Source organism: Lolium rigidum, chromosome 4 (genome assembly GCF_022539505.1).
Source record: "Lolium rigidum isolate FL_2022 chromosome 4, APGP_CSIRO_Lrig_0.1, whole genome shotgun sequence".
NCBI lineage: Eukaryota > Viridiplantae > Streptophyta > Magnoliopsida > Poales > Poaceae > Lolium > Lolium rigidum.
The window spans coordinates 145,332,662-145,354,068 of NC_061511.1; the positions used below are offsets into that span (position 1 = coordinate 145,332,662).

The 21,407-nt window shown below is 41.8% G+C and overlaps 1 protein-coding gene and 1 non-coding gene across 2 annotated transcripts; both read right to left on the bottom strand.

Annotated features, from left to right (window-relative positions):
- Positions 1 to 15,473: 15,473 nt before the first annotated feature.
- Positions 15,474 to 21,206, bottom strand: LOC124708583 (aquaporin NIP3-1-like). Its single transcript, XM_047240262.1, has 4 exons — positions 20,983 to 21,206; positions 16,277 to 16,702; positions 16,134 to 16,195; positions 15,474 to 16,052 (listed from the first exon to the last, which is right to left on the bottom strand). Exons 1-4 carry the CDS (start codon positions 21,196 to 21,198, stop codon positions 15,857 to 15,859), a joined length of 900 nt encoding a protein of 299 aa, XP_047096218.1. The 5' UTR covers positions 21,199 to 21,206; the 3' UTR covers positions 15,474 to 15,856.
- Positions 16,897 to 17,115, bottom strand: LOC124650794. Its single transcript, XR_006987208.1, has one exon. It is a non-coding gene; the product is annotated as a small nucleolar RNA U3 (small nucleolar RNA).
- Positions 21,207 to 21,407: the final 201 nt, after the last annotated feature.

Below are 21,407 nucleotides of genomic sequence, written 5' to 3' on the forward strand. Positions count from 1 at the left end.
CTATCATGTTTAGATCTTGTGAGCTGCCTATCATGATCAAGATCATCTATTTGTAATGCTAGATGTTGTGTATGTTGGGATACGATGAATATGGAATACTATGTCAAGTTGATTATCGATCTATCATATATGTGTTGTTTATGATCTTGCATGCTCTCCGTTGCTAGTAGAGGTTCTGGACAAGTTGATACTTGTGACTCCAAGAGGGAGTATTTATGCTAGATAGTGGGTTCATGCCTCCATTGAATGCGGGACGATGACGAGAAAGTTCTAAGGTTGTGGATGTCTTGTTGCCACTAGGGATAAAACATCAATGCTTTGTCTAAGGATATTTGTATTGTTTACATTACGCACATTACTTAATGCAATTGTCCGTTGTTTGCAACTTAATACTGGAAGGGGTGCGAGATGCTAACCCGAAGGTGGACTTTTAGGCATAGATGCATGCTGGATAGCGGTCTATGTTCTTTGTCGTAATGCCCTAAGTAAATCTCATAGTAGTCATCATGATATGTATGTGCATTGTTATGCGCTCTCTATTTGTCAATTGCCCAACTGTAATTTGTTCACCCAACATGTTATTTATCTTATTGGAGAGACACCACTAGTGAACTGTGGACCCCGGTCCATTCTTTTACATCTGAAATACAATCTACTGCAATCATTGTTCTCTGCTATAAAGAAAGCACTTCTTGGGAGATAACCCATGTGTTTATTTTGCTACTGTTTTGTTGTGTCTTGGAAGTTTTTACTACTGTAGCAACCTCTCCTTATCTTTATTTTATTGCATTGTTGTGCCAAGTAAAGTCTTTGATAGTAAGGTTGATACTAGATTTGGATTACTGCGCAGAAACAGATTTCTTGCTGCCACGAAATTGAGCAGCCCCTTCTGTAGGTAATTTTGAAAAATCTGCCAATTTACGTGTGTGATCCTCAGATATGTACGCAACTTTCATTCAATTTGAGAATTTTCATATGAGCAAGTTAAGTGCCCCAGAAAAATTCGTCTTTACGGACTGTTCTGTTTTGACAGATTCTGCCTTTTATTTCGCATTGCCTGTTTTGCTATGTTTGATGGATTTGTTTGTTCCATTAACTTTCAGTAGCTTTGTGCAATGTCCAGAAGTGTTAAGAATCATTGTGTCACCTCTGAATATGTGAATTTTTGATTATGCACTAACCCTCTAATGAGTTTGTTTTGAGTTTGGTGTGGAGGAAGTTTTCAAGGGTCAAGAGAGGAGGATGATACAATATGATCAAGAAGAGTGAAAAGTCTAAGCTTGGGGATGCCCCCGTGGTTCATCCCTGCATATTTGAAGAAGACTCAAGCATCTAAGCTTGGGGATGCCCAAGGCATCCCCTTTCTTCATCGACAACTTATCAGGTCACCTCTAGTGAAACTATATTTTTATTCCGTCACATCTTATGTGCTTTACTTGGTGCGTCTGTGTGCTTTTATTTTCGTTTTGTTATTTTCATTCTCTGAATAAATTCATGCTTATGTGGGAGAGAGACACGCTCCGCTCGTTCATATGAACACTTGTGTTCTTAGCTTTACTTTTAATGTTCATGGCGAAGGTTGAAACTGCTTCGTTCATGGTTATATGGTTGGAAACCGAAAATGCTTCATGTGGTAATTGGTATAATGTCTTGAATAATTTGATACTTGGCAATTGATGTGCTCATATAGATCATGTTTAAGCTCTTGCATCATGTACTTTGCACCTATTAATGAAGAACTACCATAGAGCTTGTTGAAATTTGGTTTGCATGATTGGTCTCTCTAGAGTCTAGATATTTTCTGGTTAAGGTGTTTGAACAACAAGGAGACAACGTAGAGTCTTATAATGCTTGCAATATGTTCTTATGTAAGTTTTGTTGTATCGGTTCATACTTGTGTTTGCTTCAAACAACCTTGCTAGCCTAAGCCTTGTATTGAGAGGGATTACTTCTCGTGCATCCAAAATCCTTGAGCCAAAAACTATGCCATTTGTGTCCACGATACCTACATACTACATGGTATTTTTCTGCCATTCCAAAGTAAATTGCTTGAGTGCTACCTTTAAAATTCCATTCTTTGTCTTTGCAATATATAGCTCATGGGAAAAATAGCTTAAAAACTATTGTGGTATTGAATATGTACTTATGTATCTTATTTCTTATAAGTTGCTTGTTGAGCGATAACCATGTTCCTGGGGACGCCATCAACTATTTCACCTTTGTTGAATATCATGTGAGTTGCTATGCATGTTCGTCTTGTCTAAAGTAAGGGTGATTTATCATGATCAAATGGTTTGGGTATGCATATTGTTAGAGAAGAACATTGGGCCGCTAACTAAAGCCATGATCCATGGTGGAAGTTTCAGTTTGGACAACAATCCTCAATCTCTTATGAGAATATTATCTGTTGTTGAATGCTTATGCATTAAAGAGGAGTCCATTATCTGTTGTCTATGTTGTCCCGGTATGCATGTCTAAGTTGAGAATAATCAAAAGCGAGAAATCCAATGCGAGCTTTCTCCTTAGACCTTTGTACAGGCGGCATAGAGGTACCCCTTTGTGACACTTGGTTGAAACATATGTTATGCAATGATAATTCATGTAAATCCAAGCTAATTAGGACAAGGTGCAGGCACTATTGGTATACTATGCATGAGGCTTGCAACTTATGGGATATCTTATACATAACACATATGCTTTATTACTACCGTTGACAAAATTGTTTCTTGTTTTCAAAATAAAAGCTCTAGCACAAATATAGCAATCCATGCTTCCCTCTTCGAAGGGCCATTCTTCTACTTTATGTTGAGTCAGTTTACCTACTTCTTTCTATCTTAGAAGCAAACACTTGTGTTAACTGTGCATTGATTCCTACATAATTGCTTATTTGCATTCATCATATTACTATGTGTTGACAATTATCCATGAGATATGCATGTTGAAAGTTGAAAGCAACTGCTGAAACTTATATCTTCCTTTGTGTTGCTTCAATACCTTTACTTTGAATTTATTGCTCTATGAGTTAACTCTCATGCAAGACTTATTGATGCTTGTCTTGAAAGTACTATTCATGAAAAGTCTTTGTTATATGGTTCAGTTGTTTACTCATTGTCTTTACCATTGCTTTGAATCGCTGCATTCATGTCATATGATTTACAATAGTATGATCAAGATTATGTTAGTAGCATGTCACTTCAGAAATTATTCTTGTTATCGTTTACCTACTCGAGGGCGAGTAGGAACTAAGCTTGGGGATGCTGATACGTCTCCAACGTATTTATAATTTCTTATGTTCCATGCTACTTTTATGATGATACACATATGTTTTATACACACTTTACATCATTTATATGCATTTTTCGGAACTAACCTATTAACGAGATGCCGAAGTGCCAGTTCCTGTTTTCTGCTGTTTTTGGTTTCAGAAATCCTACAAAGGAAATATTCTCGGAATTGGACGAAATCAACGCCCAGTATGTTATTTTTCCCGGAAGCTTCCAGAGCACCGAAGAGGGACCAGAGGGGAGCCCTGGGGGCCCCACCCCACCTGGCGGCGCGGCCAAGGGGGGGCGCCCCCCTATGGTGGGGCCACCCTCTGGCTCCTCCGAGGCTGCCCTTCCGCCTATATAAAGTCTCCGTCGCGAAAACCCTACGACGATAAGCCACGATACGAGAAAAGTTCCAGAACCGCCGCCATCGCGAAGCCAAGATTCGGGTGACAGAAGTCTCTGTTCCGGTACGCCGTTGGGACGGGGAAGTGCCCTCGGAAGGCATCTCCATCGACACCACCGCCATCTTCATCGATGCTGCTGACTCCTATGATGAGGAGGGAGTAGTTCTCCCCCGAGGCTGAGGGCTCTACCGTAGCTATGTGGTTCATCTCTCTCTTTGTGATCTAGTTGAATATCATCTATGTGCTACTCTAGTGATGTTATTAAAGTACTCTATTCCTCCTCCATGATGTAATGTTGACAGTGTGTGCATCATGTAGTACTTGGCATAGGTTATGATTGTAATCTCTTGTAGATTATGGAGTTAACTATTACTATGATAGTATTGATGCGATCTATTCCCCCTTTCATAGCCTGACGGTGACGGTGTGCATGCTATGTCAGTACTCGGTATAATTGCAATGGTCTATTATGCACTCTAAGGTTACTTAAATATGAACACCGAATGTTGTGGAGCTTGTTAAATCCGGCTTGAGGGAGCTCTTGTAGCCCTACAGAATGAATGGTGTTTGTCATCCAACAAGAGAGTGTAGAAAAAGTAGTATTTGTTTATTCAGTTATGTGATCAATGTTGAGAGTGTCCACTAGTGAAAGTTTGATCCCTAGGCCTTGTTTCCGAATATCGAAACTCCGTTACTTACTGTTCTGTTGCATGTTTACTCGCTGCCATATTTTATTCAGATTGTTATTACCACTCATATACATCCATATCACTTGTATTTCACTATCTCTTCGCCGAACTTGTGCACCTATACATCTGACAAGTGTATTAGGTGTGTTGGGGACACAAGAGACTTCTTGTATCGTAATTGCAGGGTTGCTTGAGAGGGATATCTTTGACCTCTACCTCCCTGAGTTCGATAAACCTTGGGTGATTCACTTAAGGGAAAGTTGCTGCTATTCTACAAACCTCTGCTCTTGGAGGCCCAACACTGTCTACAGGAATAGAAGCGTGCGTAGACATCAAGGAGAGTCTCTCACTCTCAACTCTTTTACTTTGTTATTGTTTTGCTTTCATATTTTATTTTTATCTTGTTTGCATTTTATATCGAAAATAAAAAAAATTGTATAGTTTTTATTTGTGTTGTTTACTTTACTTTGCAAAATGAATGTCCCTGAAGTTGAGGTTCGTACTTTTAAGCAACAAAGGGGTGAAAGTTTGAAAGATGCTTGGTATAGAATATGTGATGCTCATCATGGATGTACTAAGAAATATTCTACTATGATTCTTCTTAGGAATTTCTATGTTGGTATTTCTACTTGGAATAGATATGTTCCAGATACTCTTACTGGTGGTAATTTCCTAGGTGCTCCCGCTTCGGAAGCCTATGTTTTAATTGAATGTTTAGTAGGAAGTACTCCCATTAATGTTGCTAAAACTGAGATCACTTTAGAAGAGGTGGTAAAAAGACTAGATTCTTTAGAGAAAAGTTTGCCCAATTTACTTTTTGATGCTATCCATACTAATGAGTTGATAGGAGGAATCAATAAAAAAATTGCTGTTTTGGAAGGTAGCATTGCAAATGATGATAGAACTATTAGAATTGGTAAACTTGAAGAAGCTATGAAAACTTTGAGTTCAAACTTTTCTCTCTTGGTTTCAAAAAGGAGAGATCTTTTGTTGTGAAAGAACAAAAATTTATGTATGTTCCTAAGGCACCCAAACCAAAAGCCCGTGATATGTTTAAATTTGATAAAACTTTTAGTGCAACTAAGCGTAAATTTCATGTTGAATCTTCAGAGGTGTCTAAGGTATGTGATGATACAAATGGTGTTTTGGAAGAAGTAATTGATCTTGATACTTTACCTCTTGACAATACTTGATTTGCACTCTTTCTGCGCCTAGCTCAAATGCGTTAAAGAAAAGCGCTAATGGGAGACACCCCATGTTTTATTTCTGTTATTTTTTTGCTTTGTTGAGTCTTGGAAGTTATTGCTACTGTAATAACCTTTCCTTATTGTTTTTATTTCGTTTTTGTGCCAAGGGTAGCCTCTAATAGAAAGAAAGCAGTGCTTGGGGTATTTGCAATTCTGAAACAGATTCTGTGCTGGTCACGAAAAAAATTCTTACAAATCGCCAGAACATTATTTTGAGCTGCAAACTTTTGTTCTTATGCCCCAGTATTCTAGCTAACTTTCGTTAGTTTAGCATTTTTCGATTTGAGCAACAGAACTATTTCTTTAATTTCGATCTCTGCCTACTGGTCTGTTTTGACAGATTTCTGCCATGTTTTGCATTTGCGTTTTATGCTTCGTATTTTTGAGTTCTTTTGTGAAAAATAGCTTTGGGAAGAAGTAGCTACAGTAGCATATGTTAAAATGAGTGTTTGATATGTGCCATTACTGAAGCCTTGCTAGTTTGATATATTTTTATTTGCACTAATGTTGCTAATCAATTGTGCTGACTTTTGTGTGGAGTAAGTTTTCAAGTGTAGGGAGAGAAGAATGATACAATAAGATGAAGCATGGACAAGAGCTCAAGCTTGGGGATGTCCCTGGACCTCCCAATAAATATCCAAGAAGTACAAGCGTCAAAGCTTGGGGATGCCTTGGGCATCCCCTCTTCATCAACAAAAAGCACCAGGTCATTTTTCAACACGCTATATTTTTATTCCTTCACGTGATATGTGTTATCCTTGGAGCGTCTTTACTTTTTGCTGTGTGTTTACTTTCAATAAAGTTGAATCCCATCATTCATGTTTACTTTGGAGTGAGACACGCTCCACCGCTTTGCATATTTACTTTGGAGTGAGACACGCTCCACTGTTTTGCATGTTCATTTTAGAGTGAGACACGCTCCACTGTTATGCATTTTGCGTTGGAGAGAGACACACTTGACTTTTACATTTATTTGAGTTTTAATAGCTCTCTGGACATTTACTTGTTTTTCATATATGAGAGTTGTTTGGTTTCATTTGGTTGATGTTGGAAGCATGAAAAAAGTTTTATGTGTATGTGATGCAAATGGAATCATTTTTAGACTGTGGCATAGTTATTTTTGCATATCTTGCTAGATGTTATTCTCATGATGAGCTTGTTAATTATGTTTTCATTATGATTAGTCTCAAATACTGAGAGTGTTTAGTGTGCCATTGAAGGTTTCATGCATTGTTTTTAGCATACAATAGAAAAAGCATAATATTGTGGTATATATTCTCCTGCGAATGTTTTTATTTGGGTCGACTTGGCACATGTTTTGCAACATGTTATGACTACATTCCAGTCAATTCTTGCCTCTATGGTTATTTAGTTTGCAACTTGTGTATCACTTTATGCTTTGATTAATATATTTTATCGCTGTGCATGATTATGGTCATTATGCTCTCTTAGTTGGTTGCACCCGGTCTTTTTCTAGCCTCCATTTGTGTGAGTATTTTATTCATGCATACAACCACCAAAAACCAAATAAGCCAAAGTTTCCACCATAGCTACCTATATGTGGTATTTCATTGCCATTCCATAATAGTTTGCTCGTGTGCTACCTTTAAAACATTCAAACAGTTCCTCGTTTTGTGACATTGTTTTTAGCTCATGAGGAAGTAAATTAAAATTGTGATTGTCGTCTTCCATACTAGTTAAGTAACTCAAAGACTCGCGAGCTAGCTTCATCTTGCTTGTCACATACAAAATTATATAAAAAAAAGAGCTGGTTTGACCACGAAGAAAATAGAAAAATTATAAGAAAATGGCACTCCTCCATGGTTTGTGATTGCTTGGTCGGCACCCGAGGATTCGGTTAGCCATGGTATGTGTAAGCAAAGGTTGGGAGGAGTGTCACAATTTTATAAGCAGTATAAATGAAAAGAGGCCACACCCAAATATTTCGGAACCGCTCTCAAACTTGCTTAGTATGGAAGATGACAATAGCTCTTTTTACTACTCGTTGACATGAACAACCACCTCTCAAAATTGCATTTTATACTCTTCTTGTTTCAATAAAAAGCTCTAGCACATGAGTGATCTTACCTGCCTCTCAAACAGAGACCTTCTTTTACTTTTATGTCGAGTCTCCACCTTCTAGTTTATGCACCACTTATGAGAGCATAGTTGTCATTCTTAGTTTTATGTGCATGGTCCCATGATTTTATTGATTGATTCATAATTATGGTATTACTTGTTCAAACTTTTTGTTTCTAGTCTCCTTATAATCTTTTAAAGGTGTCCAAGCATTTATGTTTTGCTTCCACTTATGGGACAAACTGAGTACCACTTTATTATGTATCTATGCTATGCTCTTGACAATCACTTTGCTTTCCATGCACGTTATACATTTTATTTTGTTTGATTACTATTCATGTTTTAGCATGATTATTAAGTTTCATTGTTTGATTATATCTATCATGCTTGTGTTAGGATTCTATGATTCCAGCTATGTTTGCTTTTACACTTAGATTGATCAAAGTAGTGTGACAACATGTCACCTCAAAAATTATTTGTTTGTTATCACTTACCCACTCGAGGACGAGCAGGAGTTAAGCTTGGCGATGTTGATACGTCCCAAACGTATCTATAATTTTTGATGCTCCATGCTTGTTTTGTTACAATTCTTATATGTTTTATGCGCACTTTTCCACACTTTTTAGCATTTTCTGGGACTAACCTATTAACACAGTGCCGTAGTGCAAGTTCCTGTTTTCTGTTGTTTTTGTGTTTCAGAAAAGTTGTACATGAAAGTTTCTCGGAATTGGACGAAACAAAACCCCAGAGTCTTATTTTTCCGGAACGAAGACGGAGCCAGAAGGACACGCGCAGGAGAGCTGCCATGTGGCAGTACACCTATTTATTCCTCGTATCGGGAAAACCCCAGGGACCCGAGCCTCCATCCACGAAAAGTTCCGACGCCGTCGTAACCCGATACCCTAGTTCGGGAGGGTTCTGCAGTCCATCTCGGCACCCTGCCGGAGAGGGAAATCACCGCCGGAGGTCTCTACATCGCCATGTCTTCATCCGAGGTGATGCGTGAGTAGTTATCCACGGGACCATGGGTCCATAGCAGTAGCTAGATGGTTGTTCTCTCCTTGTTGTGCTTCATGTATAGATCTTGTGAGCTGCCTAACATGATCAAGATCATCAATTTGTAATTGCTACATGTTGGTTTGATGTGGATCCGATTTATAGAGAGATTGCTTTGGTTGAGATTATGTATTATGTTATTATGATTTTGCATGCTCTCCGTTTCTAGTAGATGCTCTGGCCAAGTAGATGCTAGCGACTCCAAGAGGGAGTATTTATGCTCGATAGTGGGTTCATGCCTCTATTTAACCATGGGAAGTGACCTTATTCTCTACGGTTGTAGATGTGCTGTTGCTACTAGGGAGAAAACAACAGTGTTCTATTCAATGGTAGTTTCATCGTTTACTTTACACACATTGCTTAAAGCGATAGTCCGTTGCTTGCAACTCAATACTGGAGGGTGTCGCGGATGCAATCCTGAAGGTGGATTATTAGTCATAGATGCAGTTGGATTACGGTCTATGTATATTGTTGTAATGCCCGCATACTTTCATAGCATGTATTCTGCACCAACCATTAGCGTAGAATCTCTGTTTTTCAATTGCCTATCTGTAATTTGTTTACCTAGCATATTTATTTATTGGGAGGCGCCTCTATTGAACTGTGGACCCCTGTCCTTCTTATTTTAATTGCAATCTTCTACAACATTTTTCCTGTTCTGTTCTCTGCAAACAATTCTTCTTCCACACGGTTCGTTTAATCTTTTGTTTTCAGCAAAACCAGTGAGCTTGACAACCTTGCTGAAAGTTGGGGACAAAGTTACTTGGTTGTTTGTGTGCAGGTCTCCACGTTGCTGCTGACGCCGGCAGTGCGTCCTGCCACGAGTTGGTTCGCAACACCTCGGGGTTCTACTCAACGTTGCGCATAAATTCTCCTTTATTAACTCTGCGCTCAGCAGCCCTCATGAAGCCTCACTGGGTGAAGTTAGGGTGAACACGATCGCATCAATTCCACTTTAAAAGTCCAGTTGCGTCATGCGCCAACTCGGTTATTACATCACAAAAATCACTGCTCTTGTGGGTTGTATGTTAAATATACGGTGAAGTATGAATGCAACCTATTATTTGCTAATGTTGAAATAGAATCATGCTTTCGGATAGTTTCCACATAACCTGATGTGCTGGGCTAACATGACCACAGATTGCCACGTATGTGACACTAGATGTGTGGCCTATGGCTATGGGTTCCGCTTGTCAGGCGTTTATTTTGACACTGAAACTGACACGACACGACAGAACGCCACAAAGTGGATCACAAAAAACCGAAACACAAATCCACGCCGTTCTGAACAAGCAGAAGGACGTCGGTTTATTACACATCACGGGACACGAATGATAACAGTCCCACGGTGAGTAGGCATCCACCGGACAGTGAAATGCCCAACTAGCTAGCTCCTGCGTCGCTTCCGCGAACGACCAGGAGCTCCTGCCGGCGCCACCTCTCTAGCCCCTCCCTCCTGTCCACTCCCCCTCGCCACCGCAGGAAGGCGCCACCCGGGCGAAGCTCGGGTGCGTCAGCGACGGCGGGGACGACCCTTCTCCTTCGCGTGGTGGTGGCGGTGCCGCGCTGGGCGTTGGGCGTGGCGGTGCGGTCGCAGCGGCGACGGTGCGGTGGCTTCGCGGCGGTTGCATGCTCATGGAGATAGTGGCTCCGGCAGCTGCAAGTACGGGCGGCGCGAGCTCCTTTCTCGGCGGGCTCGGGAGGATGAACGGGGAAGGCCCGACGGTGCGTCTGTGGCCCTCTTGGCCGGCGGCGACCTTATGTTCTGCTCCCGGGAGATCTAGCGCCTCACGAGCCGGGCGGGGGCCCGGGCCCCTTCTGAGCCTAGATCCAGCCCTGATTTGGACGGGGTCTCCGATTCGGTGGGCATGTACATGGGTCGGGTGCTGTGCGCTGCCTTGGAGGCAAGCTTGGCCGGCGGCGGGTTGCCTGCCGGTGTTCGTGTGCTGGCTTGCTTACGGGCAGGGGCCTGGTGCCATGTGAATCCATTGCCTTCCGTCCCACGATCTGGTGTTGTTGGTAGCCATGGGGGCTGTTGGTCAACGATCCTCGGGAGGTGCTCTCTCCAGTCAGGTTTGATGCTTCCAGGCCCGGGGTACTCGATGCGAAGGTTCTACTCGTTCCCATCATCTTCTCCGTTGAGCACTGACTTGGGACGCCGGCCCTGGAAGGTGGGAGTCATGTTGGTCGGCAGGCGAGCTAGTGACTCTGGTGCTGGCCGGTGACCACGGCCGTGAGGGCGGCGTGGTGGTCGGCGAGTTGAGTGTTGTGGGGTGTAGATGGCGGTGATTTTGCCAAAGGGAAACCTTTGCCCCTTGGGCCACGGTGGCGACGTCCGCGGACGGTGTTCCCTTGTTGAAGGCGTCGTGAGGCTAATCTTCGTCCCTCTACTTCCTTCGGGTGAAATCCCAAGATCCTCGGATCGGGCGGTGGCGGCACTCCGGTGTCGTGCTCTTCTTGAAGACATCATCTTGGGAGCCCACAGCACGAGGCTCTCCGATGGTTGTGGCGGAGGTCATTCTTCAGCGACCTTCGGCAAGACTTGCTCCGTGCCATTCCCTTGTCGAGCTACCTTGGTGCTGCATTTTGGTATGTGCGCAACGTGGGTTGGTCCCCGGTGGTGGTCGGCTTCCGGTGGTGTTTCTGTGATGGAGGGGTTCTGTCGCGGCTCGCGTGTTCGATGGCTCGCTCTTGAGTGAGCTCCGGCCTGACACTGTAGCTTCCAGCTCTGCTCCGAGTCCTCGTAGGCGTTTTTGCTGAGTCTGTTGGTCGCGCTTCCGATTGTAGCTTCTTTGGTAGTTCGTGTGGGTGTGTGGTTCGATCTGTAAGCTAGGTTCAACACTTTGTTCGTTTTCGTTATTGGTGGCTTTATTAATCCAAAGTTGGGCACTTACGTGCCTTTTATCTAAAAAAGTAGGCATCCACCAACATTCAGTGTAGGCATCGACCAACATCGACCTGATCATATCGTCGTAGGTAGTACGAACCTAGTACTAGTTGCTACTCGCCGGTGAGTAGGCATCGACCACCATTCAGCAGCCAACCGGCCACGCGGATCAGAGTTGTGTGTGCGCATCGATCAACGTCGGAAGCTGCGCTGCGGGCGCGGGGTCTCGCCGTTGGCGTCCCTGAACTTGACCGCCGTATACACGCCGGCGCCGGCCACCACGCCCAGCGTCGGCGCCACCAGGTATATCCACAGCTGGCCCCAGCGTCCTCACCGGGTTCATGGACCCTCCCGTTGTCGGCCTGCAAGACAAGCACACACGCGTCAGGATGGGGGCTACCTCGGAAACTCAGTTCTCTTTTTTGTTTATCTATTTGGCCAACCAAAAACGCTGATAATGTCTATTTTAGTATATTCACAATTATCCTAAAATCAAACAGTACAATCAAGAATTCTAGAATGTATCTCTTTTAACATTAGAGATCTAGGTGCCATGATATTTAAAGATACCATAAATAGACGTAAACACATGCGTATTCTTCGAATTTAACTAGATGACGTAACAAAGAACTATGTATAAATGTTTCGAAAAAAAGATTTATGTCATAAATACACCCCCAAGATAGCATAAACAACACCTTAACAATAGCATGAACAACACCTTAACAATAACATTGCCAACAAATTCATGTTCACAATAGAATAAACAACACCTTCATAGTAAGCTGCAACAAACTAATGCAACACAAATCTCTACATAAACAGCACATTCGCAATAACATGAACAAAGCAATGACAATAATCTAATCGGGACAATGAGGCAAACTTAAGCAGAATATATAAATTGGTACAATAGCTCTAACCATGAAGACTTTGTTTGTCGGCATGACGGTTGTTCACACAAAGATTTATACCTTCGATTCGCTGGGAGTTACTATATAGAGGCATGTACATCAAGTTGCGTCAATATACACATAATCATGTACTCTACTATGAAAATTTTATCTACATAGCAAGTAAACATGATTTTGGATTGTTGCAATAACACTTAATCATAATATAATATCCTATCCATCTCATTAAAGCCACAAATATTTTTTATTGTTCATATTTTCAACATTTTTTTGTTAACAACTAAATATGTGTTTGTAGACCGAACGCATTTGTGTTCAACAATAAGAGCTCTATGTTTGTTAGTTTATTTACATTTTTTGTTCAAATTACATTATAAAAATACATATATTTTTATTAGACATGTGTCTTAGAATTCAGAAAATTATTCCCAAGCATTTTCTACAAAATCAAAATTGCTCGGTGATGTCTTCAAAAATTTCCGCAGAGACACGGGGGATGATTTTCTAGTATATAGTAGAAACCTAGTAGATCACGATCATGATTTATCCATGTTCGCTGAGGATTCCTTAACTTGCTAAGAATTATGGGCAAGTAATTGGTGGATATGAAGAGGAGGTGCCATCTATGAGAGGGACTCAGACAAAAATAACCTATTCCAAATGATTCACGGATCCACCCAAAAAATAAAACTAGATCTACCAACCCCCTTTGATATCTTCACCCTCCAAGATCAAACATAATGATTCCCCTCACTCTTCTCTTCACCGATGACATAAATATCAACACCGGGGCCAACAATTTAACAAATACGATATAGTTTAGTACATTGATAATTATCCAAAACCAAGAACTCTAGAAATCTCTTTTTAACGGTTAGAGATCTATGTGCCATGATATTTGAAGATACTACAAATACACATAAATGCAAACATATTTACTAAATTTATCTAAATGACACAAATTAAATTGTAGACTTTTTTAATTCTTCTACTTTTTCCGGTACCACCAACGCTAATGTTTATGGAAATGGTTTTCCCAAAATGAGCATTACAATTATATAAAAAATATTATATATTAATACTTAATTAAATTTTATGTGGTTTATTTTGGAACATAATGCATTATAATACCCCTCCATACAGAAAGGGTGTCGCAACTTTCTCTAGATACGTATGTATCTAGATGTGTTTTAATGTGTAGATACAAGTGATGTTAGATAAAATTAAGGCATTATTTTTCAAACAAAGGGAGTAATTAAATCTGTATGACAAGAGAGAGATTTATTAAAAATAAAAATGTTTAGTATAAATAATGAAAACTTAGAGAATATGGTGCTACAAGTGAGGCGGTGTTGCTGCACGGGTAGAGACAATGGGTGCTACAAGTGAGTAATTAAATTTGTATGTCAAGAATCCTGGATGCTTAAAACGATGTGTGGCGGTGTTGGTGCAATGGTGAACAATAGAGGTTCATCGATGGCCGTGGTCATAGAACAAAGGAGCTCATGCCAGGAAAACTTATCCCCTGCACCTGGAAAATATATGGACCTGGCAAATATATGGACCGGCTGCCCCTATGATTCCTAGACCATCAGATGTAGAAGGTATAGTCAAGATTAGTTCAACGGTATCATAGTTATAAGAAGTACCTTGTTGTTCATTAGAATCAATAAGTGCTCCAGCTTATTGGGATTTGACTACAAAACATGTTTTGTATACAAAACTAAGTTCCACAAATTATGGTTGCAAAGTCATCCTGTTTCAACAAGATCCGTACGAGGTGAACTGGGTTGATATTCTAAAATTTAACGAAACCAGAACTAAACAGAACTATCAAAAACTTGACAAAATAATGTGAATCTCAAAAGAGAAGGAACGCGGATTTATAACAACAAACCTATAGGGCTGTTTTGGAAACATTGCAAGACACAAAAGTCCATAAAACCTGACTGAAGGTTGATTTAGAGCAGAAACAAGGTTGTGCTTGCAAATAGAACTACTATCTTGATTCTGATGGTATTTTAGTCGTTGTTTTTTCATCCAATAGTCAAGGAATCACAGGTGCAACCGGTGCATATATTTGCCTGGTGCAGGAGATACGTTCTCCTCTGGCCAACACCCAGAGCATGCGCCGCGAGCCATGTGCGGGATCTCAGTGTGGGAAGCGATGTTTTGTTTTTGCAGTCAAGCTTTGCATGGAGGAGATGCGGGAAAATGATTGGACAACCTTTTCGGATTGATCTGGAAACATGTCAAGCGCTCCATGCGGGCGCGCTCCCGAGCCCCCGGAGGATGCTCAGAACAACCTCTATCCAAATCAGTAGTAAAATGTATGTTAAAATACTTTGAATTTGGAGTTAGACTACTAGTGTAACTAGTAGCTCGCCACGTGAAAAAACTGAAATTTTTTCACAGATTGGCGGAATTAACTGCAAACAAACACCATGTAAAGTAACAAAAGAGAAACCGTAGATGTAGATGAATATAGACATATACACACGAGCTACGTGCAGAGTCTAAGAATTCACTTATGCCGTTTGGTCGCTCAAAAGTGCATTTAACATTCATGTGCCAATTACATCACAAAATATCTACGCTTTTCCACATAAAATTAATCACTGCTCATGCGGGTTGTATGCTAAATATGCGATGAAGTATATGAATACAACCTCGGATGGCTTCCACATGATTGAGCTGATGTAAACGCTGGGCTAACATGGCCACAAATCGCCACGTAAGCACCACAGTGTGAATTCCGCTTGTCAAGTAGGCTGTCAAACTAGCTAAATTTAATGCTTAGGTGCAGTGGAACGGTTTATCCAGAAGTTATGGTTCTACGAAAAAAAAACGTACTAGTAGATGTTGTTCCAAGAATTGATGTTTTGTGCAATTCACTCCGTAAAGAAAGTGAAACTGTAGATGGATACAGAGACATACAATATACGACTTAATCAAAGGAGTCTTTGGTACAGTACATTCACGCGGCCTGATGCCCGTCAGCCGGCGCATCGGCGTTTATTTTGACACTGAAACTGACACGACACGGACCGAGCGGCGAACACCGCAGATGGTTCACAAATTAACTGAAACACAAAGTCCACGCCGTTCTGAACGAAGCAGAGCGACTCTCGGTTTATTACATCACGGGACACATATGAAAGCAGTCTCACGGGAAACGTGGAAATCGTAGTAATCGACCGATCATACCTGATCGTATACCGTCAGTGGTACTGTATGTAGTAATTGCAGCTCGCCAGAGGGATCGTAATAAGTAGGTGTTGATCAGCATTCAGCTTCTGGGCGCGCATCGATCAGCGTCGGAAGCTGCGCTGCGGGCGCGGGGTCTCGCCGTTGACGTCCCTGAGCTTGACCGCCGTGTACACGCCGGCGCCGGCCACCGCGCCCAGCGTCGGCGCCACCAGGTATATCCACAGCTGGCTGTAGTTCCCCGCCGCCACCGCCGGCCCCAGCGTCCTCACCGGATTCATCGACCCTCCCGTCGTCGGCCTGCAAGACAAGCACGCACGCGTCAGGATGGGCTATCTCGGAAACTCAGTTCACATTGCAGGTTGCGTTGGCACAGCTTACCCGGCCACAAGGATGTTGAGCGTCACGGCTGCTCCAACGGCGATCCCTGCGAGCTCGCCCACCTGCATGCCACAACGGGAAGAAATTGCAGATGAATCCTTGAAGAGAGTGGAGAAGAGGATGTGGGTCGGTCAGTGACGCACGGCTCGGGTGTCGGTGGCCACGGCGGTGACGACGAAGAGGAGGTTGAAGGTGATGATGAACTCGGTGAAGAAGGCCTGGGCGGTGGAGATGGTGACGTCGGGGACGGTGACGCCGCCGGAGAGGAAGGGGTGGAAGACGCCCTTGAGCGCGAAGCTGGCGCAGATGGAGCCCAGCACCTGGACGGCCACGTAGGCGGGGACCTGGAGCCAGGGGAAGTGGCGCAGCGCCGCGAACGCGATGGTCAGCGACGGGTTCAGGTGCGCGCCGGAGATGTGGCCCGTCGACAGGATGATGGTCGTCACAGCGAGGCCCGCGCACGCCGCGTTGCCGAACGGCGAGATCGCGCCGCCGTACTTCTGGTTCACGATCGGCGCCGCCGTCGCGAAGAAGATGAGGATGAACGTGCCCACGAACTCAGCGCCCAGCTGCAACCATGATCAGTTAACGCATTGCTCATGTCTCATTAGCCAAGTATAATTACTTTGTGAATGCTAGGCAACAAACGAGTACCCCACAGAAGCTGGCAACGCAGACATCTACAAAGTTTAGGCTCCTGCTGCTCCATGTGCCATTGGTAACATTCGTAAAAAGAGAGCAAAAAACAGGAAAAAAAAAAAGGAGTCTGTCAGACAACCTCTAGGCCATACTGCACAAGCCAGAGCCAGGCAAGAACGATCATCTACAGCCATCGGATGACTCTACCAAGAGCATCCAATCCGTTAATCAGGCTCAAGCCTAGAGGTCAGAATGCATCAACCAGACTTTTGTGCTTGCCTCCTTAATGGTAAGGATGCAACGGTACGACACTATAGAATAGATCCTGTCTAAGTAAGGTCGTGTTGGATATGTGGAATCCTCGCCTTATAAACTGGTTCTTCGGCTTGTAAAACGGCGGGGTGGTACTAAACAAACAGCCAACACTTCGTGCTACGCAACGCAGTGCTCAGTTTTAAGGACGTCCCCATGGTTCATGGCCTATGTACTGTGACAAAGAACGAGCAAGGCCCAGCCCATCTGGAAAATATTTCTGTACTGGAGTATTTTGACAACACAACGTTTTTTTTTTTTGCGGGTAACACAACGTTGCAACGGAAAGAAAAAGTTTTCCCTAGGCACTATATAAAGTTGCGTCTATATTTTTGGATTTAGCAGGCATGATCATCCAGCACTAACTAAAGTTCAAACGATAATTTGTTTTCAACAACCACATGTCAATAGCCCGTTGAATTTTATCTATGTTGCATTGCTGCCTTGTGATTCAGAAAACCAATGTTTTCCAATAATTTTACGCTCTGACACGTTCAGATTGGACATGCCACCGTCGCCTAGAGACGTCCACAGGGAAAGCAACCACTCTCGTCGCTCACGGGTAGCTTCGAGTCAAACCATGAGCTTTGGGCATATAGTCCTACTGCTATGTCACGTCCGAGAACCTTGTCGCGGAAATAATTGTACTTCAACTTCAGTACATGCATGTGTGGGAAATATTATCGCGTCTTATCAATTGTGTCATTGCCAGTACATGTGTGGGAATTAGTTTGCACCGTGTCTCAGTATACTAGAAAAAATATTAATTTTATCTACTATCTCCATTCTTGGAAAAAAATCCTATAAGTTTTTTGAAAAGTTAAACTATATGAAGTTGATCATGATTTTGGAAACGACCTCCATTTTGAAAAGATAGTTCTATAAGTTTTTTGAAATGTTAAACTATAAAGTTGACCAAGATTTTGGAAAAAAATTACATATACAATATAAAATAATATTTCTTAATAAATCCAGAAATATATTTTATGCGATATTGATATACCATTATGGTTGTTGATAGTTAGTTTCTATAATTGTTGGTAAAATTTCGCATTATTTGACTTTTGAAAATAGTTATACTCCTTATTTTCGGTAACAGAAGAAATAGTTCGTACATGTTTTTCACAATGGAATCTAGTTTTGTAAATGTGCGACAGAACTTACATTACCGATGCCTAGCCCCACACTGCCTGTCACATCAAAATTAAGCGCATTCACACGATTTACTCAACACACAAACAGCCGGTACACTAAAGAAAATAAAATGTTAATATTTCACAACTCTTTTTTTTATCAAAGGCAATGCATTCGTAATTTATCCTTAAATTGAATATAAGAGACGGCATGCCAAGGGGGAGCATTGGGAAGATGCCTCCTATACGTTAGACCTCTTCTTCATGAATAGGTAAGAGCATCTCCAGTCGCGTCGGCGGACAAGAAATGGGGAAAATCGCGTCCCAGTCGCGTCCCCCAAAGCTAAATAGCGCCTCATTTTGTGTCCGGCGTCCCCGGTAGAGACTCCAGTATGGAGTCTCTACCGGGGACGCCGGACACAAAATGAGCGTCCACATGCATGCATGCAGCCCCTTGTCCCCACATGCTAGTCTCTTTCCCCACACTTTCTCTCACCTACTTTTCCCACATGGGATGGTCCCCTCTATTAAAATGCATGCATCCGGACGCTGTTTGAGGGACGCGGCTGGAAAGGGCCTCTTTTTTGTACAGATTTTTTGTCTCTTTTTGTCCGGCGCGGTCCCAAACGTCCCCCAAATCATTTGTGCCGGACGCTTTTTGAGGGACGCGACTGGAGATGCTCTAATGCTTCTGTCAGTTTTCACGAGCGAATTTCTAGAATATTTAGCATCCCATTTAGAGCCATGATTCAAAATTTGCATGTACACAAGGATTTATAAAACTAAAATACATTTATAATGATAAACTTAATTTAAAGGTTACACATGGGAGTGATCGAAATAATGGAGAAGTGGAGGCGGAAATTTATTGAATTAAAAAGTTTAGTGTAATGCACATGTTGTCAAATGTATATAACCTTCGTATTCAAATATAATGTCATCACATTGGAACTCTTTTTGGATGCTTTGTTCAAATTTTAGCAAGCTATCACAATTTTATGATATTACAAAAAATAATATACTACAACCATCCGGAAATCATCATTGTAGACTGAGCTACATGTAGCTCGGGTTTTGAAAATTCAAAGTTAGCAATTTATAGTTTCAAAAAAATCTAAAAATAAATTTAGATGTCAACAATGTTGTGTTATACCATTATGTAAAATTTCAATTCGAAATACCTTATATTGTGGGATGCACAAAAATGACAAAATCTGACATCTATAGTAATGAACAGTGCAAGATTTTAAAATCTCAAAATCTGTTACGTTTTTTTATTTTTGTGTAGCCCACAATACACAGTATTTTGAGCTAAAATTCTGCACGTACATTAACATCAAGATTTTTGTGCAGCCCACAATAGTGCACGATCACAACATTGTTTACATCAAGATTTTTTAAAGACTTTTTTGAAACCTTAAAATATTGTTTTCGAATGTTAAAAAAATGAGCTATGTGTATCTCGAGCTACAAAAATCCACACTCTACAGCCATCATATTTTGTAACAAAATATTGCATGGAGCAGCAAATATTGTCGTTAGTTAGTGTAGTGGCCAAGGAATGACAAATAAGTTTTGTAATACCTTATGGAGAGTCTTCACTAGTTAAATTCTCATAATACAGGAATTCCGGTTCAAGTTTATTATGTCGATATTTCCTTTTAATTTTCTTAAAAAGAATACTAGTAAGAGAAAAGTGGTTTTGGATCCCGAGCTCCGGTGAGCTCTCTTTTAAAAAACTTCATTTTTATCTACAAAAATTCTGAAAATTAATAGGCAAGTACATACACATGTCTAGTATGTACAACCAAATTTGAATCAAAATATCTTTTCATATGGTGTCTTCACAAAGAAGACAAATATTTGAAGCAAAATAGAGTGATTTTTTGCCTCTCGACGCCACGATTTGTGATTTTTGCGTAGCCATACAATGTAGTACTATTTATCAATATAGTATGCAAACATGTAGAGAACATATGTGCATGTATCCACCTTAATTTTAATTTAGATTTTTTTATTGAAACTTTAGAATATTATTATTTTCGAATTTTGAAATACCAAGTTCATTTAAGCTTAGGAGCACAAACAATGCACTCACTAGTAAGGTGCTAATAAGAGATTAGCCAGTCTATTAAGACATAATCTTGAGATATTCAATTTCTTTACAGAGACCATAGGGGGGTGGTTGGTAATTGCAGAATCACGAAAATCAGAAGGGAGCCAGAGAGAGCAGCATGTGAGTTTGAAAAGCATTTCAGGACAGTTCAAAATCAGGCAATCTAGTAGTTTAACTTCCTGATTCTATCTTTCATATAATTGAAGAAGATTGTATTCCCCTTGACCTTATACATGAAAAAAGAAACCTTCTTCTTGATCTTTAAAAAATCAAGCTGTATTTTTATCTATTGTTTGTATAAACCCTTCCCAATATATTCCCACATAAACCTAGTATGCCTAGAGAAGTGTTTTATTAACAAAATTCCAGAAGAACCAAATTATAAAAGTGGAGTTGGTTAGTATTATTTGCTGACGTAAATCAGGTGACTTCGAGTCACACACATGTGGGGCTGCATCGGACGGCTCCATATGTGAGTGAGGTCACTACACACTATGCGGTACCTACTTGAAAGAAAAGGTCTCCTGCACAATTTCGGAAAGAAGAAAAATCCAGTTCCAGAAACGAAACCACGCAGGATGGAAGAAGAGGGGAAACCCATCCATGGCGGCGATCGAGCAACGCGCAATGTGCACAGTGCATGGCATACCTTGCGGGTGAGCGAGACGTCCGGCGCGGGGATCTCCAGGACGCAGGCGTTGGGCGCCATCCACGCGTCCACCGGCAGGCACTTGCACCGCGGCATCGACTTGCGGTCGTACGACAGCGAGTCCACCCTCGGCCCCGCGAACAGCGGCGCCGGCGTGCCCGGCGTCGCCGGCGTCGACAGGTTCGGCGTCTCCGCCCCCGTGGTGGCCGCCTCCATCACAGCACCTCGCGGTTTAAGCAGCCAACTCTCTCTTCTATTTTTTTGGTTTTTTCTTGGCGAATGTGGTGGAATGGAAATAGGGGGATGCGCTGCACTAATTACATGATTTGATGGTTTTTGCAGGGGTAATGCTACGGCAGTGGAAGGATTGGCTCCAGGATCACGAGACCGCGACTGACGGCTACTGCTAGAGATACATGATTGGA